At 37.0% G+C, this 13,956-nt stretch overlaps 1 protein-coding gene across 12 annotated transcripts in view; it reads right to left on the bottom strand.

The window, feature by feature from the left end:
* foxp1b (forkhead box P1b) overlaps positions 1-13,956 on the bottom strand; it is a 570,970-nt gene that overhangs the window by 17,973 nt on the left and 539,041 nt on the right. For all 12 annotated transcript variants that reach the window (XM_063067913.1, XM_063067910.1, XM_063067911.1 and 9 more), the window contains one exon: positions 10,481-10,550. In XM_063067913.1, coding sequence (XP_062923983.1) covers positions 10,481-10,550 — 70 coding nt within the window. The remainder of the gene's footprint in view (positions 1-10,480; positions 10,551-13,956) is intronic.

Genomic DNA, 13,956 nt, shown 5'->3' with positions numbered 1-13,956 from the left:
AACTTCCTTTGATGCATTATTGAGGAATGCAAGTCTACAAGATACATTAAAAGTAAATACATTTTATTCAATACTTTAAAGCAGGTGAAGTATATATACACAAACCAACAACAGGAATACTGTAGATGCTGGAAATTCAAGCAACACACATAAAAGTTGCTGGTGAACGCAGCAGGCCAGGCAGCATCTCTAGGAAGGGGTATGGTCGATGTTTCAGGCCGAGACCCTTCGTCAGGACTGTATATATACAGTTAATATAAAGAGACATATAGTCCAAATTCCAGTCTCTTTAGTGAAATTTCCCAAGGTAATAGATTGTAGGGAGACAGAACTGTTACCACTGATTTTCTGTCTAAAGTTAATGTTTTCCTTATTGAAGAAACTAGTGGAAAAGGAGAAAGAGCCTGCAGTACAATCCTAAGGCTCTGACATCTTTTTAAAGGTAAAGATAATGCTTGGTTCAGTCCTGAAATGACAATTCCAGTGCTATTTTCAAGATACTTGCCTGAAATTATACAGGACATGGAAATGCTTATGGATTTCAATACCCTGTTATTGCTGAATGGGGGAAAAATGTCATTTTGTTTTAAAGTACAGTAGCTAGTTTAGTGAAGTACTGGCACCTGTAGATGATGGAAATTAACATTATTGCTTACTTGCAGCTGCAGGGAAAAAAGAGCAACAGCAAAAAGGTACACACCCTGTGGAGCTGTATTTGAAACTTCTAAAACTTAATGCAACAAAGCTTTCTACCACCCTTGAGATCTATAAAATAGACCACCTACAATTACACTTTTTTCTAAGAAAGGATGTATCAAGGTGAACTTCTCCATTAATCAGTTTGCCACCTCTGAATGAAATCCTTGACTAACAGTATGTGTGCAAAAGCTAACAAATTTGTAACTTTTCCAAGGACAACCAGAGAAAAGTGGGAATAGCTCTGCATGCTGCATATATTGGAAGGTTCCCATGAGTGTGGGGTGTTATTGACTGCATCCAAACAACATCAAGGCCAATGAACCAGCAATCTTCATGATACAAAGAGGTTTTCACTCCATTAATGTTCAGCAGGTGCATGCAAGATTGGCATTAGGGAATCGTATAGATCTATTGTCAGTTTCTTTGCAGTTTATAATTATGCCTTGAAACCATGCCAGACCTATATTCTACCCAGATCCAGCACAGATGTCAAAGGCTGGCTGCTAGGCAACAACTGCTGTCCCCTTCACACCTGGCTAAAGATATCCTTCCAACAACCACACTCTACCATCACTGAGCAGAGCACTGTGATGCTCAAACAATATTTCTACCGACAAGAGACCTGAGAATTTCCTATAACATAGCCTGGACAGAAAAGCGTACTGTCTTTAAGCTTGGCCAATGGGTGTTATCTGGGGGATGTCCACTGAAAATGAAAATCACATTCATCTTATGTTACTACATTAGAAGGTGCATTTTACTTTACATATTCCCCACCTTAACCTAGACAATATGCTGAGTTTCAATGGCTTCATTCAATGACTACTGGCAGATGAATCAAGAATCCTATCATTCTTTAAGACTTTAATGCATCACTAAGAGAATATATAAGTATGTGTGTATTTATGTTCTATATATATATATATATACACACACACATACATATATATATATACACACACACTTATATAAATATATATATATATACACACGCACACATATATACACACAGACACACAAATGTAAATACACATACATAAACTTATACAGTACATATACCGTATAAATCATACTTCACAGATTACTATTTTTAAATTGGCAATTTTCAACTGTAGATCATTATCCTCTTGGAAATCAAGGATTACTGAAGTGAAAAGACCTGTATTCATATCTACGGCTTTTGCTAATAACTACATTGAAAATATAATTTATGGGTTTATAATTTTCTTGAAGAAAGATTTATGTCCTTTTCATTTATATATCTATGTCCCATTACCAACAGGACAAGGATTTAGAAGGCAATTCTATTTAATGTTCATGGAATCAAAAATAGTCAAATATTGCATTTTTAACAATGAATATTCAGTAGTTTGAGTTAATGCTGGTGTAATTATCAAAAGCAGTGTAGTTTGTAAAATATCTTGTAACAAGTCTGACATATCTGCATTTTCCAGCTCTGTATCAATAGTAATGGCATTTAAGGTACTGAGCACCTCAATTATGTTATAGATTATTATAAAACAGAGCACACTGGCACTACTCACAATACTGAAACAACCTTACAGAAAATCTGCATAGCTTAAAAAGGAACATAATGCACAAACATTCAGCACATATACACAGACAAGAAAGGAGTAGCTTCTGAAATGTCATATGCAAAAGAAATCCTGCATTAACATTGTTTAAACAGATGAGGCAAAAGAGGCCGTGCAAATGCAAGTAGCAGGGCATGGTACAGCAAATAAATATCCTTAAGGAAATAACCTTCCCGGAGAGAGAAACGTGTCCCGGGTCAGTGGCACCATGGTAGGTCTGAGGCTCAGCAAGGAAGGGTAAAGTCAGGCAGAGCCATAACAACAGGAAACTTGATTATTAGGGGGATAGACAGGAGATTCTTTGGCTGTGAAAGAGACGCCAGGGTGACGTGTTGCTTCCCAGGTGCCAAGGTGACAAATGTCTCAGAGTGGCTGCAGAGCCTTCTCAATGGGAAGGATGAGCAGCCAAATGGAGTGCACTTTGGCACCAGAGACATAGGTAGAAAGGACAAGGTCCTGTAGATTTGAGAATTGGGAGTTTGGAAAGTGGCTGAAAAGCAGGACCTTGAAGGCAGGTTTCTGTGGATTACTTCTGCTGCCACGCGCTATTCCGGGCAGGAATAGAAGGAACAGATGGCGGTGTGGCTGAGGAATGAGAGCAGTGTTTTCATGCTCTTGGATCATTGAAATATCTTCTAGGACAGGGGCTGCTTGCACCTTAACTGGAGGGGATGAAATACCCCAGCTGAGAGTTTCATAGTGCTATTCGGAAGAGTTTAAACTAGTTTGGCAGGGGAATGGGGACAAGAGCACTAGGTCAGAAAGTGGAGGATTCAGAGGAAGGTAAAGGACATGACCAGTAAGAACAAGCACAAGCAAGGGGCAGATGGGTTAAAGTGTGTGTACTTTAATGCTGGGAGTATTATGAGTATTATATGTAAGGGTAGTGGTGGAGAAAAAAATTGTAAGAGGCATTCAAGAGGCTCTTAGTTAGGCACATGAATACAGGAAATGGAAGGCCATTGTACAGACAGAAGGCATTTGTTCAGATGGGCATATGATTACTAATTTAGTTTAGCACGACATTGTATGCCAAAGGGTCTGTTCCTGTTTGTACAGCTCCATGTTCCATGATTTCATAAGCAATACTACACATGACTGTTTGAGTCAGAGTACAAAAGTAGTGGCTGCTATCAAATGAAATACTCGAATAATTCTAAGAAACAAACTGGATATATTGAGGGTGATTCTGAAGGACACCTGCGTCAACAAATATGTGGAAGTTACCCAGACCACCTTATGAGTGTTCTTTTAATCATGTCTGTTAAGATTTGCATGGTTTATATTTATGTATTTATTTATTTACCAGGCATATACTCTATATATACAGTATATAGATTCTGTTAAACCAAATGTGACATGTTGAATGATAATTATATTAGTGTAATATGTTTTTATAGATATATTATCTTTACTCTGCTAATGAGTGAATAAATTGACATTTTCAGCTAACTTTTCATGGAGATTTTCTCACTAATTTTGGTAAATGGAACAATTAACCCATAAATATCCTATTTGCGCTCTTAAACAAGATGAGATAAAGAGATTATTACACATAAATTATTGAAGAGGGGATGGAGAGAGAATTTTAAGAGATTTCACAGTAAAATTTAAAATCTTGAAAGCTTAAAATAAGCAGTAAAATGTAGCAGGTTTAAAGCAAGTAATAAAAGCAAAAGAACAAGTCATATATTCAGTAATGATAACCTAGAATGTATGACCTGATGTTCTTCATTTTGGTAAAGTCACGAACTACTAAGTCTCTAACCACCATCTTGGATGATTCTTAAGATTGTGAGATTCTTAACAACTGAAGGCACTACCTTAATGAAATCGACATGTCCTCTGTTGGTTCCAAATGGCTTCTGGAAACAATTTGATAATAGCAATGAAAAGGCAACTGGATTTAAAAAAAATTGCAAGGCTGCGGGAAGCACAGGAGTCAGTTGTACAATATGTACAACACAGAAACAAGCCCTTCAGCACAACTTGTCCATGCCATCCATGTTGTCAATCTGAGCTAGTCCCATCTTCCTAAGTTCAACTCATATTCCTCTATGCATTTTCCATCTATGTACTTGTCCAAATATCTTTTAAACATTGTAATTGTTCCCAACTCTCTTAACTTCCTCTGGCAGCTTGCTCCATATATGTCCCTCTTTGTGTGAAACAAGTTACTCCTCAGATCCTTTTTAAACATTTTCCCTCTCACCTTAACTCAGTGCCATCTAGTTTTAAGACTTCCCTATCCTGAGGAAAAAGGATGTGACCATCTATCTTCTCTACATGCCCCATGATTTTTAGATACCTCTTGTAAGGACAATTCCTATATCCAATGAACATTCTATGCTCAGGATAAATGTTGCAGACAGTAAGCCTTGGAAATCTCTTCAAGTCGCTAATTTACGATGCAATCATGCGCTAACACTGTTCCTTTAACCAGAGATGCAAATAGCAGTAGGGCACATCAAAACCAACAAGCAAAATTGCCCAAAGTACAGCAAGGGATGTATTAAATATAACGCAATCTTATTAGTTATGTTTTGCTGTTAACAGGTGTGGAGAGCATCATCAATTCTTCAAAGGAGACCTAGTGCAAATGTAAAAATAATGTAACTATGCCCTGATTGGACTGAATAATCCACTGTAGTGCATCATAATCTGTCTTATGCTATCATGGTTCACACTATTCATCCTGCTGTCCTCATTGAGTTGTTGTAAATGACAGTGTTATCTCATATTATGCCCATCACTGGTAATTTACACAATTTATTATTGTATATTGTAAGATGTGATATTCCCTTCTATCCCTTTGCAAAAGGATAATTACTTTGGTCAAGATGTTCTGGTAAATGTTTTAGTGTTTTCCATTGTTTACATTTGTTGAATTAAAAAAAATGTTTTATGATAGATACCACTTCTAATATTTTAAAAGTTTCTAAACAAGGAAGACAAAAAGTGTTTTTTTTAATTGTTCCATAGCTTTTGACAGGAGGTGAGGCCCCAGCCTCAGCTCTTCTCGTAGCTGTCAGGGAATTCCAAGAGCAGGCACTTGATGACTTGCCACTTTGGTACAGGGTGCGGAAGGTCAGTGAGATAGGGCTTCCCTGCCTGGCTCAGGTTATGTGTGGACAGGCAGGAACCAAGGGCTGTGATTCCAGACAGCACAGAATGCTTAGCATGACTGTGCTTAAAGGTGGAAAATTGAAGGATAAATATTTACTGTTATTCATAAAGAAAAAAAACTGGCTATTAAGAGATTTGCTCATCTGCAAAATCTTTTATTTTATTTAGAGATACAGCATGAACAGGCCCTTCTAGCCCAACAAGCCGCATCACCCAGCAATCCATCTACTAACACAAGCCTAATCACAGGACAATATACAATGACCAGTTAACCTACCAACCAGTGCATCTTTGGGCTGTGGGAGGAAGCTGGAGCACCTGGAGGAAACCCATGCAGTCATGGGAAGAACGTACAAACTCCTTAAGGATGGCACCAGAATTGAACTCGGATGCTCTGAGCAGTAATAACGTCACGCTAACTGATAGACTCATGGCGCCCTAACAGAAATTCCAGTGCACAATTTTTGAGTAAATCTGCCAGATATTTTTCAAATTTCTGCAGACTCATTGAGCTTTCTACTATATAGCCATAAGCACAAGCCAGCATTGTGGAAATAGCAAGGTAAAATAACACTGGTGAAACACAGCTTTCATTTGGCACAATTTCCTATCTTAATTTTACTAATGTGTTTTTGTCATAAATACCACAGGATATTTTAATAATAGCCTGTGGGTTGACAATGTAACAAAATTAGGCCCAAGAGAAGGTTAAGTGGTGTAACCACATACACAAAAATAAAACTAATGTACTTTATTTCCATGCATGTTACATAATATACGTTAGGACATTATCCACTCCAGTGAGATCCTCTGAGTAATTCCTTGACAAGATCTTTAAACTAGTAATTCAATTTTTCATTTTTCTTACAGTTTTTAGCCTGTCAAAAACCAAGCCTGGTGGAACAAATCATACATTCTAAATTCAACTCTGCCTAAGCTTAGGAAATAATTTTGCCCCCAAATTCTTCCTGCTTCTACTGAACGGCAACAGATATTCCATGCAGAAGTTCATCTAACTTTCCATTGCTTTAATTATGACTCCTTGACTCTAGATCGCAACACTAACTGCTAGCACCTGTATGGAACTCTTATTAATTTGTCATTATTTCCTATTGCTATTTATAGTAATTACAGAATGCAGTGCTAACTATTAAAGTCACAATGCTAGTTATACTAGCATATACATTTAGGGGATTATGTTAATCTTCTGTACATTCTCCATAAGATGATATTAATATAAAATAATGAAGGAGTAATTATGACATTCTATTTTCATATTAGTTATCATCTTCCTTTTGTTTGGCTCCATTCTTCTAACACCATCTATCCTCAACTAATATTGAAATGGGCGTCTCTGGAATAAAGGATGGAAATTTATTTACTTTTTTTTTGTACAGAGGGTGAACCTGCAAACGAGGAGTTCAAGACTTCACAGGTAAAGACTTCTCATGAACTCGGCCCTAAACACCAAAAGTTCTCAAAGTCAAAGTTATGCATATATGCTACACAATGTTGGATAACACTTGGAAGCAAATATTATCAATATTCTTAACTCTCAAATTTCACTGAAACACTCAATAATAATTACATCTAATGGTCTTACAGATCTTAGAGGTGAATGCCAATTGGTCCTCTAGATAACATTTTGTGGCCTTAATTGTTAAGTTGGGGACTTTGCAATATTGCTCAAAAGCCCTCATGCTTCACCCTTGACTAAAATAATCTCCATGAGCAATTATGAGGGCACAACCTGTCTGTTGCAGAACAGAGGAAAAAGAGGAAAAGGAGAAAGGGGGAGAGGGCAATAAGTAGAGGCCTTTTCAAATGCTTAGCCAGGCCACAGTATAATATCCTGAATTTTCCTAGCAGGCTACTTCGTTACCTAAGGGAACATACAGAGCAGCAGTTCATGACCAAATGCCACATGATCTTGCCTCTATTTGATTTTGAAATCTGTTGCAAATGGTCAGTGCACTATAGCATGTGACCATTATTCCAGGTGGATGTCTGATCATCTTTCCTTGGCAACAGTGCTACTATAACCCAATCTTACCACAGGTTTACTTCCTGAGTAACAAAGTACATCAATCAAGTGTTTAATCAAAGCAGCTGTAAAAGTATGAAGGAAGCTAAGTGTGGTGCAGCAAGGGACTTCATGAAGCATTCCACCACGGAGGAGGTTCAAGTCAGGGTGGTGGAAGAGATTCTCTTTGCTGCACAGACACTTAAAAATACTCTCTCTCTCATTCAGCATAAACTACCAACTCCACTGTCATTGCATGAATCACCCTGGTCTTTATCTGCAGGTCAAAACCACTGCAATTTCTATGAACATTGCTCACGGTCCCGTTGAGCTAGGTATCATCAACTACTAAAGCTTCCCATCTGAAAGACTGAATTACTCAGAGAGTTTCCACCTAGATACAATGCATCTACAAGGTACGGTAAGTCATCTGACTAGCTGGAATTATGTCTATTTCCTGGCCGCAGCTCCAAATTTCATTGCATTGGAGCTGCCTTCACAACAGTATGTCAATATTGCCACAATGCAAATGATGAGATAGATGACGGAACACCTCACCATCCAGAATAACATGTAGGCTGACCTCTCAGTAATGCACAATTCCCATTGAGATTTTTTCCAATTTGGTTTTTGGGATTATGATGTCACTGACAAGGTGATAAATACCCTCTAAAATGAGATGAAAACTGTCAACTTAAACCACTACAGTCGTTCTGGCAAAGGTACTCCCCTAGAGTTGTTAGAGAGGGAGATTAGGTTAAGTGGTGATGACAGAATGACAGGACACTTCCAAATCAGGATGGTATACAAGTTCCTCTTTGACTCCTGCTCTTGTCCAACTATTTGTGGAAGAGGCAGAGATGGTCTGGGTTAGGAATTACAGTGGATTTTCTAAATAGTACACAATGTGGTAGAGTAAATTAACGTTTAGGGTGGTGAGCCGAATATTAGTCTTCTCTGCCTAGATAGTGTAGTGCAGCCTAAATTGTTGTTAGAGCTGCACTCATCCAGCCAAGTGGACCATACTCCATGATCTCCTAAGTCGTATCACATTGGTGATGGAAAAACTCAGGCATTGCAGGTGACTCACTTGACTCAGCACACCCATATTGTAGCTTAGGCTGCTGATGGCAATGCCAGTGGATGCCATGGACAGGTAATTACTTGCCATCTGTCAGCCATGTTCGAATGCATGCGTGGTCTGCCTCGTTTGCTGAGGACCTGCCGATGGAACTACACTTTGAACGAAGGTCAACACAAATAAAAGACTTAGGTTGCAATAGTGAAGTCACTATCCCTTATCTCTCATTTCTTGTCCATCAGTGTTCCCTTCGTTGCAAACTGTAAAAGCCAGATCAAGCAAATCAGCAGACCCAATGTCTCTATGCAGCACCAAAACCACACAGTCATTGAAAAGTCACTCCAGAGCTTCCTTTCCTTTCCCTCGTTTCCTTAACCTGGTGCAGATTTCTCCCTGAGAAAGAAGTAAATTACAGACCACCATGGAAGGGAAGTGCAAGAATCTTTGGATCTAGAGGGTCAAATCTTGGACTGGACTGCTTTGCCAGGAGTAGAGGCAGTCTGCACTATCTGGCAGATAAGCACATGTGAAGGCATTGTCAGGGTCTCTGGTGGAAATACAGATACTGTCTTGCTGTAAGGAGCAAGCAAATTCCTACTCAACTGAGCCACAGACAGCTTGCTTGTTAAGTGATGGAGGCATAGCATTGCTAAATGATGATTAGCTAATTCATGGATATTCACTGTTAATATGTGCTGACGTGGACAGAACATTATGACTGGCACTTCATAAGCATGCTGTATTCATGAATATCACACCTTAACAGCAATGATTGAAACTGGCATGCAGATTTGTACAATGACATTTCAGCACATTTCTACATGTAAGTGAATTTCCAGGTGACTATAGCCAGTGTCACCAGCCTTTGTGAATGTATTTTACTGATGAAGGCATTTATTCATGGCCTAGCAAACTCGATGTTCAGATGACTGCACAAACACAAGCAGTTTGGTGGCAATAGTATGAAGGCTGCATTTACACAACTATCAGTGGATACCCGTGTTGCTGCACGGCAAATTGTAGCAAGAAACACATTTATGCACCACCCTCCAAGAGACATCCTGCAGGCCAGATCCAGCAGGGGTATGACTGGCATCCCACACCAACCTACTCATTCCATCGAAACCATTAGATGAGTTCCACAGTCTTAGCATTGCCTTTAACTAAAAAAAGGGTACAGTTTCACTTCAAAGCCTATCAGCTTGCTGAATCTAAAAAAAAATGCAACAAACAGAAATTGATGCTTACTTGTATTGTCAGCCTGAGTAGAACAAGTTTTATCAGTTTTTAAGTAGTGTAAACAGCTTATGTAAGGGGAAATGTAGCAAGGCTTGACCTGCAATCTCTCATGGCATGGGGTCTATTCATATCCAAGACACAAGTAATCACAGCATATTTGGTGGAGAATAAGCCTCTACTTGGTCTGAAAGTGCTTGAATAAAACCAGACAGGTGAAAAGGAACTTATACATCTATATACAAAAAAAAATCCCCACTGAATGAAACTGATTTCAGAAAACAGGAAATATGATAATGAAAACAGAGGCTGAGCAGAATGCACACTGTCTTCATGTTTCCTCCACAGCCAGTAACAATAGGGGGTCATGTGACACACCATCCCATCATTCGGTCATTAATAGTTGTGCTGGAGTAATTACACTTACGGTTCTTTTGCCTCGGGCAAACTTTTGAAATAAGATAGTTGAAATTATGATACCACTGATAAATATTAATAAGTGAACTTTTAATTTTTGCCACAGTATTCCAAATGCGAAACAACCAGCTAATGCTCCAGTGACTTACAATGCGTTTGCCTTGGGGCTTTAATGCTTTCTGCACTTAAAAAGTTTTAAAGAAATTAAATTTTAATATCTAATTAGTGAACGAGTCATTGTGCAGTGAGCAAGAGGTCTGGGTATTGTGGACTTCGCAGACTGAAAGCATTTGTTGATCTTACCTGTAAAGCAGCATTAAGTGGTGATCCATACGCAAGGCTGGTCTGTATATTTTTTATAATAGATGGATTGCTGTATACGAAAAAAAGATAATATTCACAATTCACCATGAGGAAATAGATGACATAAAGCAGATGTTAGCCTGTTTGGCTCCATGCTACTAACAGCAAAAAAATCACTTTTAAATTGGTCTCAATTGAGGAACACCTGTAACTGACTCTGGCTTCTTTTTACACTGATTTATTTGAAGACTGTTACATGTAAGCTTTTTGGGGTTCTTTAATTGCATGATTTAAAACCACTTTTAAAGTTTTTTTTAAAAAAGGGAACTACAAAGTGTATTAATTTATATTATTTGGACAAAATTCTGCAAATCAAGTTATCTCTATATATCTTTGCTATAGACACAGAACAAAATCCTATTTAATCACCATATAATCTGATTGAAAGTAAGCTGTCAACGTGAAGCAGCATTATATTCAAATACATACAAGACAAAGTAAAAGGAGCTGAGGTATGCAATTTTATTAGGATGTCCTACTGATAATATTCAATACATTGTACAGATCTTGCAACTATCCAAAAAGTTTGGAGATGATGGATTATAAATTATTATGTCTTAAGTTTTAAAATGCCGGATGCTTTTTTTTTATTACATTTAAAGGATACAAGATGGAGCCCCCTTATTATCTCAGCCTCTTTGGTAACCAAATTAATAAGATTAAGGAGGGTATTATATTAACCAGACATAAAAGTGAAATGAGAATAGTTATATTGAAAATGAGAAAGGATATGCTAAAAATGAGAAAGAATACTGCAAGAAACAGTTATTAAACAGGTGAGCCATTGCAAGAGAAGATGACTGGCAGGAAATAAATTCAATTTAAATGATATTTTGATGTACGCAAGGAAAGGGATAATAAAGATTAGCATGACAAATTGAGGAGGGCAGTGGCAGTTGAGGCTCAGAATTTATATTTAGACTGTATTATCATTGCATAAAAGTAAAACTTTGCAATTTTAGCTGGAAGGTACAGTAAGGGTACATATATAAGTATATTTCCTATGATTCTGATCCGTTGCTGATTTTTTACATTTCAAGGATATTATTCCTTGTAACATACCACATGTCAGTATAAAATTTACTACTTCTAAAATGAAAATGTAAATATGTAATTGTTCTACAGTTGTTTACAGAATTCTATGAACGTGCCGATTTTTCTATAAAAGATAAAAAGTCCCCTTAATTATTTTAATGATAAACTGCATTTGCATCCTTTGCATCCAGATGTTGCTCTTTTTATAGAAACCAATAGAAATTTGACAAGAACTACATAACTAATCATAAATCTAAATCAGACATTTAGCTGCACAGGAAAAGGGAGATAGGTAGAAAAAAATATAGGAAATGCTCAGCAGGTCAGTGCACACCTGTAGGAAAAGGAACAGATAACACTTTGGGTCAATTTGAAAGAAGAGTTCTTTTGCTTAGAAAACAGTAGATGTGGAATTAGGGTTATTCCTTCCTATAAATGCTGTTTGACCTGCTGAGTTCTTCAAGTATTTTTGTGTGTTCATCTGAAATTAGGCATATTATAAATGGGTGAAGAATATTTCTTATCAGCATCTTTGCTGGAGGTGATAAGGTTTTCAAGTAATTGTCATAATGGAATTTGATAGCTTTGAGGTCTCAAGAGTAAAGTACTCCAAAACTTAGCAGAATGGGTAAGCTGCTTCATATTTCAAAGATCTAGGATGAGTGAATTACATGTGGCCTGGTAGCAAAGATCTTCGTGAACATAATCTGTTTACCTGGACCCTAAAGATTTGTTTTGCATCTGTATTAATATCTAACATCAGCTACAATAAACAAATCAGAGATTCATTTAGGACCTTGCCTGACTGGTACATCGTATCATTTATCTATTACCAAAAGACCAGCATATTAGTTTGTTTAATATGATGAATAAGGATAAAAAATTATGGTAATAAGGTGGCTCCATTCAAGTCTGAAATAATTGGTTTAGCAGGCCAAATAGTGGTATTTGGAAATTAAAAATAACCTTTCTTGTTGAAATACGTAACAGAGCAGAGTATTTTTTCCACTGTTGAAATGGAGTCATTGTGTATCAAAGATTTTCGAGTATTAAAGAAGAGGTTCAGGTTGCCATCTTATTCAAATATTATTGTCAAGTTTTTATCATCAGCCCTGTACTTATTTATAATAGTCTTGATTTTTAGATTCTTTTTTTTATTTTGCTCTCTGTTTGCATTACTTGATCTTTATATATTTCTTATGTCATTTATAGTTTTTTTTAAAAAACCTTATGCATTGCAATGTACTGCTACCGCAAAACAACAAATTTTATGACATATGTCAGTGATATTAAACTTGATTCTGATACTACTACTAAATGCTGACCTATTTGGGACCAAGACAGGATGCCTGCATAATCAAACAATGGCATTTAGTTCTGAGTTAGTCAATGATACTTTTTTCTCTCCCACAAACTTTCAGCTATAATGTATTTGCATTGGGCCTCAGAGCCATTTTGTTTTTAATGTGATCATAACCAACTGCTAAATTATACTTGAATTATTTTAACTTCTTCAAAATGTGGGCTGAGGACCAAGAGTGGTAAATGGATAAATTGATTAAACTGCTTTTTCTCTGAGCTCAAGTGGAATTAGTGTTGAAAATTAGCACAATATATTAACTTTCACATTTGATGTGTAATTTTTCATATATTGGAAACACTTTGATTCATTTTTTTGTGACTGATGTTTGTAACCAATTGAAGTATTTATGAAGTATATTGCTCATGATACTGCATTTTTGACTTGCTTCATCTGATGATTTCATGAGTAATCATTTAGTACGACTTTTCTATATGACTGTAAAATCAATGGCTGGGTAGCTTCTATGTCGATGTTCAGACATAAAGATTTCACAGTTCTAATTTTTTCATTTGTAATCACAATGTAAATAATAATGAGGAATATTTCACCTGAACCTTTTCTGTAATTAATTATTTTAGAGATGATTTAAAATAAAGGTCTGTTGTAGCAACATTGTATTTTGAATAAAATGGATTTTTGTCAGTACAAGGATTCACACTTTTAATTCAACAAATGTTATAACACAGAGTCATTGTAACATAAAATACTAATTCTCAGGGCAATCTGACAGATGGTAACCATGCAATGCAAAGCAGAAGCAAAAAAGTAGCAAGCAAAAGCTCTTACTGTGCAAATTGTTCATCAAAGCTTTCATCAGGGTAGTATTTTCGAGGACGGCCTCGTTGAATATGGCGACCACGTTTAAATTCTTCATCATCAACAGTCCAAAAGGACCCAAACTCATCCTCTACTCTGATAAAGCACTTATGCAGTGACAAATTGGTGCGTATGGCACCCTGGGATTATAGCAGCAGTCAAGCAGATGCGATGGAAAGACAAACAAGGGCAATGGGATTTG

The sequence above is a fragment of the Mobula hypostoma genome, chromosome 15 (assembly GCF_963921235.1).
Source record: "Mobula hypostoma chromosome 15, sMobHyp1.1, whole genome shotgun sequence".
Lineage (NCBI taxonomy): Eukaryota > Metazoa > Chordata > Chondrichthyes > Myliobatiformes > Myliobatidae > Mobula > Mobula hypostoma.
Note: the sequence above shows the minus strand (reverse complement) of the source record. Positions and strands in the feature narration are given on the sequence as shown.